This window comes from Agelaius phoeniceus, chromosome 6 (assembly GCF_051311805.1).
Source record: "Agelaius phoeniceus isolate bAgePho1 chromosome 6, bAgePho1.hap1, whole genome shotgun sequence".
Taxonomy (NCBI): domain Eukaryota; kingdom Metazoa; phylum Chordata; class Aves; order Passeriformes; family Icteridae; genus Agelaius; species Agelaius phoeniceus.
Window position 1 is genome coordinate 19,732,990 of NC_135270.1, and position 19,352 is coordinate 19,752,341.

Consider the following 19,352-nt stretch of genomic DNA (forward strand, 5'->3'; position numbering starts at 1 on the left):
TCCAAATGTGGAGACTCTTTTATTCTGGAGGATTTGAGCTGACAACTGTATTTTCTGGAAATGTCCTTAAATTCTACACTGTGGAGAGACAAATAACATAGATGATTATTTTATGTTTCTTCAGCTAAGCTACCAGAAGATCTTTTTTTTTTGTAGTTCCATCGGTACAGACACTTCACAAAGCTTGCATGACAAATGCTGACCTTAAAAAGATAAAAGGAGCCATAAGGAATTGATTTGGTTGCATCAATGTTCTTGGCTAAAGCAGAGTCATCTTCTGCAAGGAGTGATCTGCAAAGCTTGGAACAGGTTGTTCTGTTTATTTGCTGCCTTTGAGGTGGTCAATTAGGTATTACCAGTGATATAAGTACAAGCACAAGGTTACAGATTTCATTGTCTGAAATAACCTTTTCCACCTCATCCTCTTTTTTTCCTCCTTCCTAACAAGCTCTTACAAAGCCTAAATCTTGAATATTTAACTGGAACGTAGTCTGCACAAAAAACAGAAGTTGTGTCTACAACTTGGCACTAAAAACTTCTCTTAACTTTACACCCTCTAAAGCTCAGTATCATGTAGCAGGTTCCATATAACAAGGTGGTTTTATTTGGGAATATTCTTAACTGTTAGAAGAAAACCATGACAAATTGTGGAACCTACATTTGAGACTTTACTGCATTTTTGTTCCAATGAGTAACATTTGTCAGCAGCTGAATCCAGCACATGCTATTTCTGAGTCTCTTTTTCTGCAATTTGCAAATACAGTACATATTGTACCTTTGGTGGAAATAGAAATAAAATATCTTTTTTTTCAGCTTTCTAAAGATTTGTGTTTTTTGGAGTTAACACAACATCTGGAACTGGAACTAAAAATTGGAAACAATTCAGATCAGAAACAAGCATACCTTTGTCAAGCCTGTATTTGTTTAAGTCCTGGATAAAATTTGCAAGCCAAATTTTCCAAATTATGTAGAACCACTATTTTATCCATTAAAAGTTTGGAACCCTCATCACTGTGTAATCTACTATTATTGGCCAGACAGCTGTCTGCCAAACCAAGGAGGAATACCGAAAAAGAAAAAACAACAGAAAAGGACCTTGCTCCCATTGACATCCAGAATCTAAAAAGGGGACACTGCAGGGTTTTTTTCCATTCATGGATTGACCTGAACTGTTGTTCCCAGAAAAAGTCATGTTTAGATGTTCAAGGAAGTCACCCTCTTGTCTGCATTCTTCTAAACCAGTTTATGCAGAAGGAGGACAAATCTTCAGTTTCCTCTGCAGTTTTAAAATTGTGGAGCATATCATGGGGGTGGGGGGAAATCCAAGCCTATTGCATTTAGAATAACAACAGGAAAATTGTTGCCATGTACTCTGCATCACAGAATGTGAAACATCCGAGTATATTTTTTTCCTGTCACATCCCCCAACCCTATTTTTAAGCACTGCCTTCGGCACTTACCCATTTTGGCAAAGCCCAACAGCAGTATCGTGTAAGAGACTACTTCAGTGCCACTTCTGCTTATTCTAAAATCAGAAAATACCAGAAATCTCAATGGACAGGCTGTATCCCACTTTTGTGGGTACAAGCAGAGTGCCATATCAATTCTCACACAGAAAACTGTTGTGAGTCCTGTGTGGAATATGGTGAACATTGTTATGGAATTGGGAGCTATTGTTGGTGAAGCTAATGGTATTAGGCAAAATGCAGGTTTGTACTTTAAAGAATCCTTAATCAAAATGTGAAACCTCACTGACAGAACAATGACCCTGCTGTTGAAGTGAATGTGCCTGTGATAAGAATCTCTCTTTCTATGGTGATATCTTGTCAGTGATCTGCTGAGTGATTTGCCTCAGAACCGTGGTTGTCAGACTTCTGAACTGAGCTTCTGGCAGAGGTAGAGGCACTGTGGGCTTTTTCATGAGAAACAGTATAAAGCAATACTTCTCTTCCTTAAGTGCGAGTAATTTGTCATTAAATTGGTATGGTTACCCATACCATTAGTTTTCTTGGCCCAGGGTTATAAACTGTAAATGCTTACAGCATCTTCCACTCTTAGGGGCCTCAGCACACAGAGCATAGCTTTGTACAGCTGGAGGAGTGAACATCCAGGGCAGTAGTCTGTGATGGCTCTGCAGACGTTGCTTGGTACATCTTGAAATAGCAGGTGGTGTGTGGGAACTGTGACAGCCTTCCTTGTGTCACACTGTTCTTAATTTAACCCTGAGGAGGACTGGAGGCTGGCTGTGGTGCCAGTGGATCACCTGTGTGTGTGCGATGGGTTTCTGCTTCCCCCTTCCTCTGTTTCGACACCATGTTGGACTCAAACATCCCAATGCAAACCTGTGAAGTGCTGCTGCCTACCTGTTCTTAGAGAAGGGAAGTTTCACCTTTCCTGTAGAGTTTACTGTCTTCATTTAGAGTGGGATTTTCGGTGTACCTTGGGCCCTTTGACCGTCATCATTGAAGTTTGATGGAAATTGTCAGTTTAAGCTCCCTTGGAGTTCAGTGCAGGTTCCAATCTCCAGCCAGCACCAAACTCAGAAGCTGACTTGTAAGATTGGAGAAGGCTCAGTTTAGCAGCCATTTTCAAAGTACCAGTTTCCAGGGCTCGTTGGCGGTATCTGTCTGAAGCCAATTCCCTAATCCCCAGTAGATGGTATATTTGTATTTAAGCTGTCATGTGCGTTGTGGTTCTTGAATAGCAAATTGCAGCAGAAGCCTCAGAAGAACAAACAAGTGGTTGTGAACAGCATGCTGCTTTTGGGAAAATCTCATGTATATTTTAACCTCTGTTAAAAGCTCAGGTGAGAACTTTCCTGAGGTCAGGAAGATGTGGGGGTTCTGACTGCAGAGATTTTATCTGCTTAACATTAGCTAGTCGGGATTGCATGAGGCTGCAATCCTCAAAACTGTTTGGCTGAACACCAGTTGTGCATTGCACAGAGAGAGATTGCCAAGAACCCGTTTTGTAATAATGTTTAGAAATTTCCTCTAACAATACAGACCAAATAAAAATTGCTTTATGATCTAGTGAATCATATTCTTCTCTAAATGTTTAAAGTGCTTGCAAGTCTTATCTGATGAGTATCTCATTGTAAGTTGATGTGTCCCCAAATCACAGCTGATATTTTAGGTTTTGTTTAGTTTTTCAGTGGATCTTTAAATATGTTCTGTATGCTGCTTGGTGGTCCTTGTAGTGTTGTCAGCTCACATGGGCTTGGCTGTCGTCCTTTCCAGCTGCTAAAGCTGTGCTAGAAGATGAAATATGCTGTCCTATGTAACCAATATCAGTATTTGCTACAGCAGTACTAAGGGCAGACTAAGAGAGCCATTGCCTGGTGCACCAGGAGAGGCATTTGTGTGGTGTGCTCAATGGGTGGTCTTGGGAAAAGAGAGAGAGTTTGAGAAACCCTCCTTCAAAATGATGTGTCCACATCATAAAAGTGGTCTTGAACACATGTAGCTTGCTTCCAGGATCTGCAGAGATGCAAGTGCACTGAATTGTGCACACTGAATCCACTAACTTGGCTTTTTTAACATGTGAATTTTTTTTACTTGAAGTAGGTGATATAATAGGACAGAAGAATAATGAATTTCAGAGCATGTTGTTGGATATTTAAAAAATATTTAATTGCCACCCAGCTAAGAAGAACAAATCCTAAATTTCATAATTTGTGTAGAACACCTTTGATGGACTTCTTCAGAGCATGCCCTTCAGGGACATACTTTGGCATCTCTTGACCAAGGGAAATGAACTAATTTCGGCCAGTGGAAATGAAATGGTATATAATCAGTGCTATATTTTGTTGTTACTGCTAACATTATTATTTAAAAATTAGGCTGCCAAACAAAACCAGTGGTCTGAAGTAACTCTCATCCTCCTAAAACCCTGTCATTATTGTGTGTGTGGGAACCCTATGCAATGTGAAAAATATAACAAGATCTTCAAAGACTTGCTGCTTGTTTATTTAAAAAATAAAACAAAAGTAGCTCAAAGTTTATTTAACAATATTTTAACATTACTATTTGATAAAGCTACTAAATTCATCTCTTTTGGGAGGGCAACAGAAAGAGTAATGTGAGTTACTAGGAAGTTCAGAACTATTTTGTGTAAAACCTGGCATAAACACAATCAATCCCAGACCCCCTTAATAAAGATTTTCGGGGAAGCAGTATAGGGAGTGCAGTCCACTGAGCTACTTTTAATTTTATTTAAAAAATTTTTTTTAAATTAGTTTTTGATTTAAAGACACATAAAAGAAACTGCTTTCTTGAGGCAGGAATTAACTGTACAAAAACAATACCTAAGGAATGGTTATCCAACTGCTGTTAAAATTCACCTTTTGCAAGCAATTTTGTGGCTTCTGTAGTGTGCTCCAGTATCTTCAGAGCATGTTCCTCTCTGCATTGTGTCTGCATTCTCTTCCCCATCAATGAAAGCCACAAAAGCCTAACCTGATTTAGTTCCTTCAGTGTGTCCTTTCTCCACTGGCTGAAAAAAACTGAACTTCAGCCTATTGTAAAAGTGTTTGCTGTTGGTCTGTTTTACTATATTTTTATCTCACAGCTTTCCCAGCTCCTCTTCTTGATGAGAACAAGCTTCATATGTTTTCTAAACCCACTTAAACCTTTTTTATATACTTTCTGTGGACCCTTTCCAGCTTGCTGCTGCTAAACCACATGTCCTTTAAACTTGCGTAATTTATTTACATAACCCACTTCCAAATATGTTTGTGACTAAAGCCATGTAACTTCTTGTAGGTACATTAGTGAATGAACAGCCCTGCTTCTGCCTTAGCCTGATAGCAAACAGATGAGCACTGAGATCCTGTCTGTCTTGTGGTATTCAAGATAATACTTGGCATATATAAACAAAACTTGTACCAAATATGTTTTATAATATGGAATATTAGCATGGACTGGATTACTGCGCACTGTTGTATGCCTGGTGTGACCATGTGAATAATTTAAAATACAGGCTGGTAAAGAGGAAAGTTTACAAAAATTACTGGTTGTACACAATGTGTGTAAATGTATGATGTTCTTAGTGGTCTCATCCTGAGTTTCAGACCATGATCCTGAGTAAAATCAGATAAAATGGAAATGAATCCTCATTACTTGATAACCAGAACACCTCATGGCTTGGAAAGCAAAATTCCTGTCAAATGGATTGAACAGGAAGGGTTAGAAGAATGGGATGTAATTTGGAGAGGGAGTGTATTTTCATCTTCAAGTAGTGCTATAAAGCAGCCATCACTGAGAGGATCAGCTCACAGAGAGAAGTCTTAGTCATTCAGGAATGAAAAGCTGAGTGCATCACTGAGCCTTTTGTTGGAATATCTTCAAGTGCCTTACTTTAGCATGAGTGGCTTCACTGCAGCCCTTTGAGATAATTAATAGCAGAAGGAAGGGTATGTTTGTAGCAGAAGGAATGAGTTTTACAAATTGTTGGGCTGAAATTCCTGTTCAAGTTCTTTGCTAAAGGGGAAGAAATGTGTGGGAGTGAAACCAAAGAGTTTTTTTTAGTCTTGTGCCCTAAAACTGCTACCACCTACCTCTGTGTTAGAACAAGAATATTCTTTAATTTAGTTACTACACTGGGAATTCACTTTATTTTCAATAATGTGTTTTGAGGATGACAGCCATAGCCCTGTGTTCTTCAGAGGACTCTACCTGGCAAGCTGAAACTTGGGTTGAGTATGTGCAGTTAGGACAGGAAGATCAACACTCAGTCTTATCTTCTGATGTTGATGATTTCCCAGCACAGGAAGGACATTGACCTGCTGCAGAGTCCAGAGGAGGGCACCAAGATGATTAGAGGGATGGAGGACCACTCCTACAAGGACAGGCAGTGAGAATTGGGGTTGTTCAACATGGAGAAAAGAAGGTATTGAGTTGACTTAGCTGTACCTGAAGGGGCCTACAAGCAGGATGGAGAGAGACTTTTTGTGAGAACGTGTGGTGATGGAATAAAGAGGAATGGCTTCAAACTGAAAGAGAGTGGGCTTAGATTGGATATTAAGCAGGAATTTCTTTACTGTGAGGGTGGTGAGACCTGGAGCAGGTTGCCCAGAGAAGCTGTGGGTGCCCCATCCCTGTCAGTGTTCAAGGCCAGGCTGGATGAGGCTTTGAGAGACCTATTCAAAGGTCACCCTGCCCATGGCAGGGGGAGTTGAAAATAGCTGATCTTTAAGGTCCCTTCCAACCCAGACCATTCTGTGGTTCTATGGCATCCAAGGTCTAAGCCTCCATATGCTCCAGAGAGTTAGAGCTGGACAAGAGGGATCACTTTCTGTTGTAGAAGTGGTTTCTCCAATTAATTTATGGCTTAGGACCCTACTTACACAATCTTGTTTCTGCACAGCAGCTATTTTTAAGTGTAGAGAGCTGATGCACGCTAATTCCATATCCTGCCTAAGAGTTTCCATAACGTGGTGCAGCCTTGGGTGCAAAAGTTTTGACATGTTTGTTTTCTACCATCTTGCATGCCTGTGGTAGGGGTGTGTGGGGTTTTTTTGCTCTTTGGTAATAAATGTTTTTGTGGTTTGGGACATTGACTGCTGCAAGAATTATGTTATTCTCTCTGTCCAGCCATACAGATGGCTTAACCACAGAGATCTCCATTGCAATTGTCCTGTTAAGGTTTGAAATAATATTTAAAATATAAGTTGGTGCACATGCTGTAATTTTGGATGGCTATTTTCGCTTGTATGCTTATTAAAATGAGACCCTTGTTTTGTGTTGTGTGCCAGGTTCCCAAGATCCTCAGTTGCTTTTCTTAAAATCACAGTTAAACCTTTCCATGAACTTCAGCCTAGTTAACCAGTTTAAGAGCTGGTAAGTTAGGCTTTTCTCCTGTGCTATACATAGGATTTGTGTTTGTTCTGTGCTTCTGGTGCTTTCAAGGGTAGAAATCACGCATGTGCCTCAGTATTCTCATGTCTTCCTATTTTGGCTTTAAGGGGAAGGGGACAAAATGTGGGCATGTCAACAAGTATGAAGCAGTAGTATAAATAAACTTTTTAAAGCTGTTGCTCAACTTCTCTTGGAAGTGTTGCAGCTTTGCAAAAAACCAACAACTGATGACAAATACACTGTTGATTATCATTCATGATCATCTTAGTCTTAATATGTATGTTGAGCCCTGTCAAACTGGTTTTTAGAAAGCTATTACTGAAACTAATAGTAAAGACCACGTAGTGCATTTTTTAGTTGTTTGTTCCATATCAGTTTACTGATGCTAACAGGTACCCCTGAAGCACTTAGTAAAATTCAAATGCTCTAAAAGGGCACAATTAAAACAATGGAAGTTGATGACTGAATTCAGAAACTGATACTGTTTGTGGTGGTGAACGAAATAAATTATACAAAAGCGTACAAATCCTCCAGCCTTAAGTTATGTCTGCACAAAACAACTTTCCTGATGCAGGTGAAACAGTTAAAATTTAGTAAATGGCCACAGACAAGGAATGAGCATTTGAAGGATCAAAGGCAAAGCTGGAAATTGAACCCTTGCTTGATTCCTACCCTGCCTGATGAGGAGTGTTTCCTTTTCTGCAGTTAATGGACTGATGAGAAGCTCTGTTTTCACACAGTTGTACAATAGGCTTCTGTGTAGATAGCTCACTGCATTGTCAAGTCAAGGGTGTTTTCTACTTAGCAGAAAACCACAGGAAAATTGGTGGGTTTTTGCACAGAAATAATATGTCTTTCTAGAATGAAGTGGTTTTGATCAAGTACTGCACGATCCAAGTAAGATTGTAGAATTGCTGCAAGAAGAAATTCTGTAACTTTGTGTAGTTCAGGCTCTTATCTCTTTAGAGTTTATTTGAAAAATTGTTATATTTCAGGGTTTTTTTTGTTTTGTCCAAAGACTGTGAACTGCAGCTATGTACAGACATTTTAAATATTTCCTATTATGGAAAAAAATATGAACTGTTCTAATTTTACTGAAAAAGAATACTTTTTTTGTGACTACATTAAAATGTCGTTTCAATTGGGTGGTAATAGACTGGATATAAACAGTTTATCCTCCACATTCAGCATACATCCTTTCACTGTTTATTCTTCTATTTTTGCAGAAGAGAAATGGTGTTTCCCTTTTCAAGCAATTTGCAGTTGTCAAGAGTATTGCTGATCAAAATAGAGCGTAACACTCAGTATTCCTTTGAGTCTCTTAACCTTCTAAACATGGAGTACCTTCTCAAGGAAGGGATAATTCCTCCTGTGAAACAAATAAGCTCATTAGAAGGTTAATGGTAGTCAGTTACTGCTGCTTTTTTTGGGTCTCCCCCATCCCTCAGAAACTCCTGTTAACTTGCTTTCCAGTTTGCTTTGCCTTGTCAAGAGTTGTGCAGTAAAGAATTAAATGCATCAAGGGTAAGGGTGTTCTGTGGACCATCAAGCCTAGTTCAGGACTGAGAAGGCAGCATGATTTAGAAGGAGATTGGTCTCCATATTCTTGAAATGAAGTTTTGATTCTCCCTTCATGTGGGATTCAAAATAAACTTGTACCATCTATGGGTGGGATGATCTTGAATCTCTAGCATGGTTTATTGATGGCACAGCAAATCAAGTGTTTTGTCAATGCCATTGTTTTATGCTTCTTGAGCTTTGTTTCTCATTGTCATGCCTTAAAAACTCTGCTGGTTGTCATTTTGTAGAGTATGAATATATCTTTTGAATTGCTAAATTGTTGAGTTTAGTAATTTTATGAAATGAAATGCTATGTGTCTGTCTTTCTAGAAACACATTTGATGTCTTAGCTGCCTCTTTCAGATTTACTGCTTATGAACTGGGAAAGTTGAGAACTTGAAAAGTTCTGTGAACTTTTCTTGGGACATCTTGGAAATTGTATTTCCAAGCTGCAAAGTTACTAGAAGCTGCAGAATTACTAGAACTAACTTTGCCTGCTCATGAGCCATCACATTCTGACCTGAAGTGATAAATACAAGACAGTGAAAGCAGAGCATTTAAGTACTTTTCTGGCTTTTGCTTTATTTTTTTTTATTTATATGAGAGACAATGGCTTTCTTCAGCAGCATGTCAGGCAAGAATTACTGTAGAGAAACAAATCACTAGTTTTTGTTGGAGTTTTTGTCTTTTTGTTTGTTTGTTTGCTTGTTTGTTTATTTTCCCAACCAGTATTGCTCTGAAAGGGCTCTGTAACCATTTAAAAAATAAAATGAATTTAAATAATATTAAATATAATAAAAATTTAAATAATAATATATTTAATAAAATTTATTAAAATAGGCTAGTGGGGAGGAGCAGGGAAGTGAATATAGTTTTCAGAATCAGAGTTCTGCCTTCTCTTTTTGTCTTTCCCAAAGGAAGTGGGCTACTTACTTGTTCTTTAAGGGGCTCAAGCCTGGCCATTTTCAATAATCAGTCAGTTTACAGGAGTGTATAGTGCAGTGAAATTCTGAGACAGTTGCAAGCAGGGCAGTGTGATTTCCCTGCTGGGTGCTCATGGCCAACACAATGTGGCTGCACCTCAATCAGGACATCTCTGAAGGACAGAAGTGACAGAGAACACAGCAGTTAATGCCTTATCTGCCTGCTGCTGCCCCACTGAGTACATCAGCGGGGAAGAAATCTGTTGAAAGGGATGGGGAGCTGGGATAATGTTGATACTGATTGGATTAGACATTTTTCATGTCTGATCTTTAGTTAAGAAGCTGTTGAGTTCCTCTGCTGTTGATTGGACTTGATATTTCAGGTTCGTTTTTCCTTTGTAGTAACATTAATAATGCCTTTAGCATGGAAATGTCTGGATGAAAATCCATCTATTCAGATTCCTCTAAAAATGTTTTTGGGACAATATTTAAAAAAAAAAATTCTACATAGGCTTTCTACAGCTTTGATATTTGACTGGATGTGGGGCTGGTTTTGTGAGGCAGTGTGCATAACTTGAGAAGGTGTCTGCCCCAAAGAATTTGTGACTTAGTGCCTCTAACATGAAACTCCCCAAGTGCTCAAATGGTTTGATGCACTTAAAACAGATGTGGCTATGGGGAACCAATGAGCTGCAGAGAAGAAAACAAGCACTTGGTACTTCAGACTTTTCTTGTCTGTTTGTAATAACTAACCCGTTGGATTTTCCTGATACTATTCCTAGTGTTTTTAAAGATGATTGGGAGAACGACTTGGCAAGCCAGCAAAATTAAATAGGAGGAATACTGAGACATCATTTCTTAACAAGTAATTCTTCTCAAGCTGTATAAACTTTCTTGAGTTAAATATTGTAGAGAAAAAAGATACTATATCTTCAGTAAAACATTAATGATAACAATTGGCTCTCCTTGCTGTCCAAGATGCTCACTGGAACCACCAGGTGATGCAAATTAAATCAGCATACTCTTCTTTCAAAAGGAAAATAAAACAATCACTTTCCTGGCTTAGGAGGGAAAAAAAAGACCATTGAGAATAATAATAAAAACTCTGAATTTTTATGCATGTTTTTGAGTTTATCTGAAGTTGAGTTGTATATTCTGACTGCAGTCCTTGGCCTGCACATAAATACGTTAGCTGTTGTCAGGATGTGCAGAGGCACACACTCATGTAGCCAGAGCCAGAATTCATGAGACTGGCAATAGCATCTGACAGGGCTGCCAGCATTGCAGACCTGCAATTCAGACACTGTCATCTTTTTAAAAAGTGCAGGAGAAATTGAATCTGAAAGAGAATATCAAGAAGTAACTCTAACACATTACATACAGTAACATGAATTTAAAACTGAAGGTATTTATATGACAGGCCTGAACCACAGGAGATATAATATATGCTGCTCTATTCTGTGTGTTGTTACTTGAGTAGCAAGTGATTGAACCTGTGCTGACTGTGCATTGGAGGCAGCATGTTGGATGCAGGGGTTGCCTGTGAAGCTGGGAGGCAGCAGGTAACTGGTGTAGGGCTCCAGCAGCCACTGCTTGAGTTAGAAAAATTGGGGTGAGATTGGGGAAGCTGGGAAACCTTTGTCCTTTTGCTCTTGCTGCTTCTTTCTAACAGCAGTCTTCACAAACACCCCCAAGCCATGCCATTGTCTGCCTTCAAACGCTGTCTTCAATTTCTCTTGCTGTGGTGCAGGAGAGAAGACAGGAGTTCTGAAACTCTGTCACAGTTTTTGCTGTTTGGGAGGGCGCTTGGTAGGAGCGTTTCATGGTGTTGTGTTTAGTGCTGTTGGCTTTCAGCCTGCTGCTAGAGGCCTCAGAGCTTGCTTTCTGTGTGTTGTTACTAATTCAACTGGTTGAACCAAGCTTTTAAACCATGAACACTTAATTTGTTCTAATTTGTCTGTTGTTAGAACAACAGACAGAAGATGTTGTTGAAGGTATCGTTGAAAGGTCTTGATGTGAACTCCTAACTATGTGGAAGATGCTTCTCACATCCCCTAGATAAAGAATTGGACCTGTTCTTCCATCTCTCTTTGACACCCCTGTCTGACATAGGGAAGGAGGAGGTTTTTAGATACGGTGGCACTTCCGTACTCCCTGCCCTGCCGGTCTGGGAGAAGAAATCCTCCAGCGCCACATCCATAGCCAGCTCTCAAACATCTGTAGGTGCCTGCAATGCTAACGTGTTTCCATGTTTTCCCTCTGTAGCGTCTCCCTTTCTGCTGTTTGCCAACCGGCGGGATGTCCGGCTGGTGGATGCCGGGGGCACGAAGCTGGAGTCCACCGTGGTGGTCAGCGGCCTAGAGGATGCTGCTGCCGTCGACTTCCAGTATTCACAAGGCATCGTTTTCTGGACAGATGTGAGTGAAGAAGCCATCAAGCAAACTTACATTAACCAAACTGGGAATGTGGTGCAGAATGTCATCATTTCTGGTCTGGTTTCTCCGGACGGCCTGGCGTGTGATTGGATTGGGAAAAAACTTTATTGGACGGATTCAGAGACCAATAGGATAGAAGTAGCTAATCTCAATGGAACATCTAGAAAAGTCCTCTTCTGGCAAGACCTTGATCAGCCCAGGGCAATAGCTTTGGATCCGGCTCATGGGTAAATATCAATTTGGCTTAAATGCTTAAATGGATACTGTGGTGATTTATGTTGAGTTTTTACTTCTGAAAAGAAAAGGAACACATAGCCTTTTGTTTCACTTAACTTTTTCCTGAGGTATTTTTCTCAAGATCTGTAACTGAACATATGTTTGAGCTTAAATATTTTGTGGCAGGAGATGGCAGCCCAGACCTTGAGCCAAAAAGAAAAATACAGCTGGTTTTTAGGTGCCAAGCCAAATATTCAACCAGTATAATTACCTGGCTTATCCCATTGCACTTTGGAAAAGTAATTAATTTTCCAAGCATTTTATTGTTATTATTTTCTCAGTGATCTTGTTTAGTAAGTTAACTTTGATTTTATATGTGATGTCTATTTAATGTAGACAGCAACATGTGCAAGTCTGCATGCATTGAAACAGGAATTCTCACTTGCTGTGCTCTGGTAAAGAAAATCAGGATATTTTTAAGTGATGATGTTAAATAATAATGTTTGTGCCAGCAAGGGAAAGAATCCAGGTGAAACTGTGGATTCTCAATGCTGTGAAGAAGACCGTGTTGAGAAGTAGTAAGAGTGCAGGCTGCATGTCTCAGTTCTTAAAAATACTTCTTAAAAATACTTGTGTACGTGCATGGTTCCTCCCTCTTCAGTCTTCCCCAGGGTTTCACATGTGCTGTTTGCTCTCCCTGTGCACAAGCAGTGCTGGTGTCCTTTGGGCCTGGCATTTATTGCAGTGATGACTGAAGATTTGCTGTGCTAGAGGGACCCTCATAAAATGAGGAAAGAGAACTCAAGTGCATTTCTCTTGTGTGCAGGGATCCACACAAGTGGGCTGGTTTGCCACTGATCTGCTGCCATTTTCACAATACTTTTTCAGAGACCACTTTATCTTCCTCTAGGGTCTATATAGGTAGGTTTCTCATCTGTAGGAAAATCTGGTATTAACTGATATTTTCACTGAGTCTGTCCTCAGACAATGATGCTGAGTTAATGCAAGGGCTTAGTATAAACCATAAAAATAAAGTATTTGGTGGTTTATCCTGCTCTGGAAGATGGACAGTTTCTTGAGAAACTACCAGCTTCAAGTGTGTGAGCAGTGAAGATGGAAACTAGGCATCAGAGGGCAGCTGAAGATCACAGGTCAGCACCTTCCATGCCACACACTGGAACTGTGGTTGTTTTTGCCGTGTTTCCTGCGTAAGATTTTCCAGATGAATGTGAGGTGTTACAGGTACATTTATGATTAATACATAAAGGGCATACAAAGGCTAAATGAAACTGTGTGTACCCAAAGAAACAAAATCCTCAGTTTTGTTGACACGTCAAATGCTGGAGCTGCCTGTATCCTTCAGATAATGGCTGGAAAGGTACAGCCATTACCAGTGGAAGGGGAAGTGGAGTGACTTTGTTGGGCCAAAGGACTTTTCCAGAGGGGCCCCTATCCTCCTAATCCTGCCTTCCTTACAGATGCCTTTAGGTGAAAGGAATTCTCCCCACAGCAAATTGTTGTATAGAGGGGTTTTAAATAAATTAACAGGAGTCCTCTTGTACCCTTACAGCAAGTAATCTATGCAGAATTAATTAAGATTGATAAATTAGATATTGAGTTCAGTAGTGTATTTAAAGAGAGGATATGATGTTAAATTGAGTATTTCATGGTGAGGTGGATTACAGAGAGTGGTATGGCACTTTGCATGAAATGCCAGTGCCAAGTTTACTTCTCCTAAGTGGATGCAGTTCCTTGCCTTTGGACTGATTCTTTAAGTGTTGAATCAAAGACAGGTTTGCCTGAAAAACTAGTATATTGAACTTAAAAGAAAATTTAAAAAATCAGGCATCATATATATTTGTGGAATAAAACATGCAGGTTTGCTTTTACAACCACTTCATTTCACCTGGTAGCTCTGAAATATTTCCTAGGTGCATCTGTGAAATAGTGATCATGACATTTGATTTTGGCACAGCAGGCTCTGGGGTTGAGCTCACATGTGTTCCATTTTCCAGGTATTCTCTGGGGAAGACAAGTGGGTGACAGTAGGAGAAAAGAACCATTTAGTATTTTATTTGTTAGAGTTTTTATTTGTCTTTTAACAAAAAGTTCTCAAAATCAGGTGGCTAATACTGTTCCTACAACTGTCAGAACAGTATTAGATCAGAGCACCTGAGTAAGTTTGTGGGGTTTTTTCCTGGATCATGACATGTGATGCAGGGTTGTTAAAACTGGTTGAAGCAATCTGTCAGTGGTTAGTCATTTGCTTTCATTTTGGAAGAATTTCCATTCTGTAGATGTGATTTTATCCTTTTAGCAGTTTCTACTTGAGAAGTGGGGTGGGAAGCTTAGAAAATGAGGAAGAAAACTTCATTAGTCAACTTTGGTTTCCAGAGGCAAAATGGGACAAATCAGCAGTTTGCAAATGCTTAGCTGATACTATTAGTACCCAAACATGGGTTTGTCTAGAATGCTCCAAGTCAAACAAATCTAATCTCTCTTGAGATAATAACATTTTGTTGGGCAGAATGGTGACATCTTCTCTTGTCTTTTAGCCTTAGTAAGGCTGTTGTGCAGAGGTGGATGGAGGACTGTGTGTTGGGGTGTTTGCAGTGGGGTGTTAGCCCAGAGTGGTGTTTGCCTAATAAGTAGATTTTATTCCATTTTGAGTGTGATTCTTCAAGACATAGACTAGTTTGAGAGAATAGAGAAGAACATATTGAAAATACAGCCATCATCTCTCAGGAACACCAGAAGTGTAATGGCCAAGCCTTAGGAGAGGGATGGGAGAGGGGCTAAGTTGACTTCTGGAGTTTCCTTTTGAAACCTGTTTTTCTGTGATTTCCAATTGACATTCAGGAGTATGATTTTTCAGATGTTCTGATGGGCCTCCGAAGTAGTAAGTCAGATGTTGTGGTGATTTTTAAAGAGAGCTGCATCTTTTGCACATTCAGCCTATCTTCCTTTTTTAAAGACAGTGATTTAAAGGCAATGAGATCATGGTTTTACTGAGAAAGAGAGATTCCTCTCCCCTAACAATCATTCAGTGCATTCCTAAAATTTCATTTTTAAGGCAATCTGTGGGACACTTAAATCTTATCTGTGGGTCTCTCTTCTTCCCAGAGCTAGTGAAAATCATTCATTGTACAGGGTCTTCTGATACTCTGAAAGAGTATAATAATTCACAAGAGTTGGCTTAATATGTAATGTCATTCTTTCCCATACACATTGAAATTTTCTTGCTGAACTCACTGTATATTCTAGGAATTAAAGGAAGCAGACTATGTGGCAATCCTGTTACTCTTCCCTGACATGAAGGATAAACTAAGAAGGCAGAGGACAATACAAAACATTTTTCTATAAATTTGCTGATGCTTTGTTTTGAACATTTAGATCCCAGTCCTGCTGTAGGGTGTGTTAACCTGAATTTATATAATGGAGGACATTAGGTTAAATTCTTGGTATTGTTTGTAGAACATTAGCATTTATGTAAATTCTTGATAGGTAGACCACTGGTGGGGGATTCAGTAGTGTTGGTGTTATTAACTTTGAGTTTGATGCTGCTGCATAAGTATGTACATGTTTTCAGGATAACAGCTTCTAACAAATCTGAATTTATTGTATGTAAAGATTTTACTCAAGCCCAGCTAAAAGAGGTAGCTCAAATTCCCTGCAATGCCATGCAAAAAACTTAAGTGTCATGAACATTGTCTGAAGAAGGAGGAATGTATTTGAAAAACAAATTTTTATCATGTGTCGTGGCAAGCAAACTTCACTTTCCTGAAAAGAAGTCTTCAAAAGCGTGCATGAATGAGTAGCCAAAACAAATTAATTAATTCTCAGTCCTGTAGTGAAGGTCTTAGATCAGAACACCCTAGAATGTGTGTTGACAAGGGTCATTAAATCTATGACATAAAAATCTCAGTGTTTGCTACCTTTTCCATTTTACACAGGGCTCTGAATCTGAGGGTCTGAGGCATATCCATAATCCTCATATCTGATTTTTACTAAGTGCTTAATGAAGAAGTTCGTTCACATTATGAAAGTCTACAATGTGCTAGAGCTATTTACTTTGGTTAATATAAATCTTGAATTTGTTATTACTTGTGTGATGACTTCTGAATTGCCTTTGGAGTGAGCTTACTGTCCAGGTCCAGGCTGTATTTTCTGTAGCTTGCCTTGCTCAGCAGACAGTAATGCTTAAGAAATTTCTGCCCCCACTGTTTGCTGAAAGCAAAAAGAATTAAATGAGACATCTGTGAAATGTTTGTGAAATCATTATTTTAGGGAAAGATAAAAATTGCTTGCCTCAAGAAAAGGTGTGCTGTCTTGTGGGTTTTTTGGTGTGGGTATAACCACAGTCATCACTTGGTGTAGTCACTGGGGTTGTTGAATTTGCCATACCTGAGCTGGCCTGCTGACCCTGGTGGGATCTGTAGGAATGGTGCTTGTGAAAGAGGAGAATAGGGACCTTTGAACTGGTTTGACTGAAGAAAAGCTGCAAACTGCTGTCTACATTTCCTCCCTCATTTTAATTCTTAAAAAGTCTTCCATGGCATGGTGTGAGGCTGTTGGGCAGAGTCAGTGCTGGTGCCAGTGGACTATGCCTGAAGCTGCCTTCATTTATGGAGCAATCTTCTCCTTTTGGAAGAGCAAAGCTTCGGGGGAAGGAAATAAGATACAAATTAGAATGCAGCAATAAGAAAAAAATTACTGAGTACTAAAAATAAATCATCTCTTTTGGCATTCTGCAGAATGGCTATTAGTTCAGAGATTAAAACAAGCCTAATCATGTCTGAACGGCATTAAGGGATTGTATGCCATAGCCTGGCTTAGCCATTGCCTCAGGTTGCTTATGGCAAATTAGCCAAAATCTGCAAGCAGTGGCTGTCATTGACCTAAAGTATATTTGGCACCAAAGAAAGGATTAGATGGTAAATGCACCAAATGGGATACTAAAAAATGGATATAGAAGGAACAGCTATCACCATTAGAAAGCTTTCAGTTCAGAGTCTAAAACTAAAAGCCTCAGACATGCCTAGTTGTTAATCCAGTATTTGCTCAGTGTCACAGCAAGTCCAGGAACAAGACCTGGAGCTGTTCTAACTCACAACTGTGTTTATGTCAGCACTTCAAACTGCACTGGTGTTTGCTGATGGTTCAGCAGGACCTTGGTCCCACACAGCAGCATGGCAGGTACTAAAGGTTAAGCATGTTGGCCTGCTGGGTTGGAATTATTGGGATCTGTATGAGCTGCAGTCAACTGAGGCTTCTGATACAAATAAGGATGAATGATGACATCTTTTAAGCAGTGTATCTTCTGGTCTTAATCTCCTTTGGAATAGTTGAGAGGAGAGGGAATACTGAAGAAAAACTTGTGACTGTTGCAAGTGGTGGAGAAGAAAAGCATCAACATCCTCTGAGTAAAGAAAGCTGTGCTTTTTAGAAACCCTAACTTGTGGTTGCTTGGTTAAAATGCAGAAGATGCCCAGGTTTTGAGTGAAACGTGCTTATTGCTGCCTGAAAGCTAGAGATTACTTTATATCCTGTGTGCTTCTAGTTAGTAATTAATTGCAAGTATAAAATTATTTTGAAGCTTTTGGTTAGTTTTTTGAAACTCTGTAATATATGAGTAGCATGATTGTTATCTTAAAATGAAAGAAAAGTACTCAGCTGTAAAATTGGTTCACAGTCATATCCAGTATCTTGGTATGGCAGTTATTTCTGGGACTTGGAAAGCTTTTGATATGTGTCTCCAAATAGCTGCAAATAGTCTCATGCATAAGAAACTTGAGGTTTTTGTGGGAATTGTTATTTACTCTAATATTCAGATGATTGTCCTTGATGGTGACAGCCTTGCTTTAAATTGTTCATTAGTCTCTTCTGCTTATTTCTCTCTTTTCCTGCTCATGGATATGACTATTGTTCAAAGACCTTTTGCTTCATTTGAGAGCAGACCTGCCTGTTCAGAGATGATGGAAAAAAAGTAATTTACTTCTCTCCTACTCCCCAGAATTGCATGGGAAAGAGGTGGAAATGTGTAGACTTCCTTAAAAACCCCATTGAACTCCCCTATTTGCCCTCTTTTGCTGCAGTTTCTGTGACTCTTCCTATCCTGAGTCCTGGACACTGATACTTCTTTGCCCTGTACACATTTAGTCTTATTACGTTTGGGAATTGTATTCTTCTCTTCTAAATTTCTACACCATTTCTTGAGGGAACAGAAGGAACAACGGGATGGCTGTAGTTGTCACAGTGCCAGGGTGTGTTGCAGTGGTTTCTTGGGTGAAGTCAGGAATGCCCTGGCACCAGAGAGGTGATGGAAGCTCTTTGATGAGATGATGTCATTGGGTGCATTTTATAGCTGCATAATGTGGAGATCATGGCATATAAAACATGTTGGTCTGGATGGACTGGCACTATTCTGTCATGAATGAGTTGCTTTGGTTTAACTCAAAACATGTTTCTAATTTTCTTTTTTCATGTAAAATTAAGCATTGGTATGAGCTGAAATAAGAATTTTTCCACTCAATCAGCTGAGGGTGTTCTCAGGGTTTATTTATTACTGTGTTTGAAATTACAAGGATGCAAATGAACATGCTTAAGTTCTGTGCCTTGACAAATTCCTGTCTTTAGTTGGTGTGTATCTTTCCCTAAACATTGAGTTAAAGTGTATCAGCACAGAGAAACATAAAATGCCTTGGTTTGAGCTGAACATTTGAGCAGTTGTGAGATGGGTGGGTTAGAGAGCCACTAGCACCTGACTTACACAGTTGGATTACTGTGGTTCAGTAGATTTGCTGCAACCCATCTTCCATTAAGTCAGTCTAATGTGTAGATACAAATTTTTTTTTACTGTCCTAATAGGTTTTAATTCAGTGTTTCCTTATGAAGAGAGAAAGAAATTTAGGTTTAATTTCAGGTACGTGTAGTTGAGTAATGACTGGGTCTAGCTCACAAGCTGATGGAGAGTTCAGCAGTTCATTCTGCACTTTTTCATGTGAGGATACTGAATTTTGAGTGTCTGCAATGTGTCTTAAAATGGGTTGAATGTATTGAGATTTGGACTATTTTTCCCATTCCTAAAGTAAATCACATTTTGTGAAAGAAGGGGACCTGGGCTCAGTGGACTGCCTGTGAGACAGCCCTTGCTGTCAAGAAAGCCAAGAGCACTCCTGGGCTTCATCAGGAGTTCTGCCATCAGATCAGGAACCTCCCTCTCTACTCAGGGCTGGTGAAAGGACCCTTGAGGTGCTGTGCCCAGTTCTGGCTCCTCAGCAGGAGAGAGACATGGACACGCTGCTGTGAGCTGATCAGAGCGCCCCAGAGATCATGAAGAACACCTTGCCAGTGTGTGTTTT

At 39.6% G+C, this 19,352-nt stretch overlaps 1 protein-coding gene across 1 annotated transcript in view; it reads left to right on the top strand.

Moving 5' to 3' along the window:
- Positions 1-19,352, top strand: part of LRP5 (LDL receptor related protein 5) — a 124,143-nt gene that overhangs the window by 19,321 nt on the left and 85,470 nt on the right. The window contains exon 2 of the mRNA XM_054634771.2: positions 11,606-12,002. Within this exon, the coding sequence (XP_054490746.1) occupies positions 11,606-12,002 (397 nt within the window). The remainder of the gene's footprint in view (positions 1-11,605; positions 12,003-19,352) is intronic.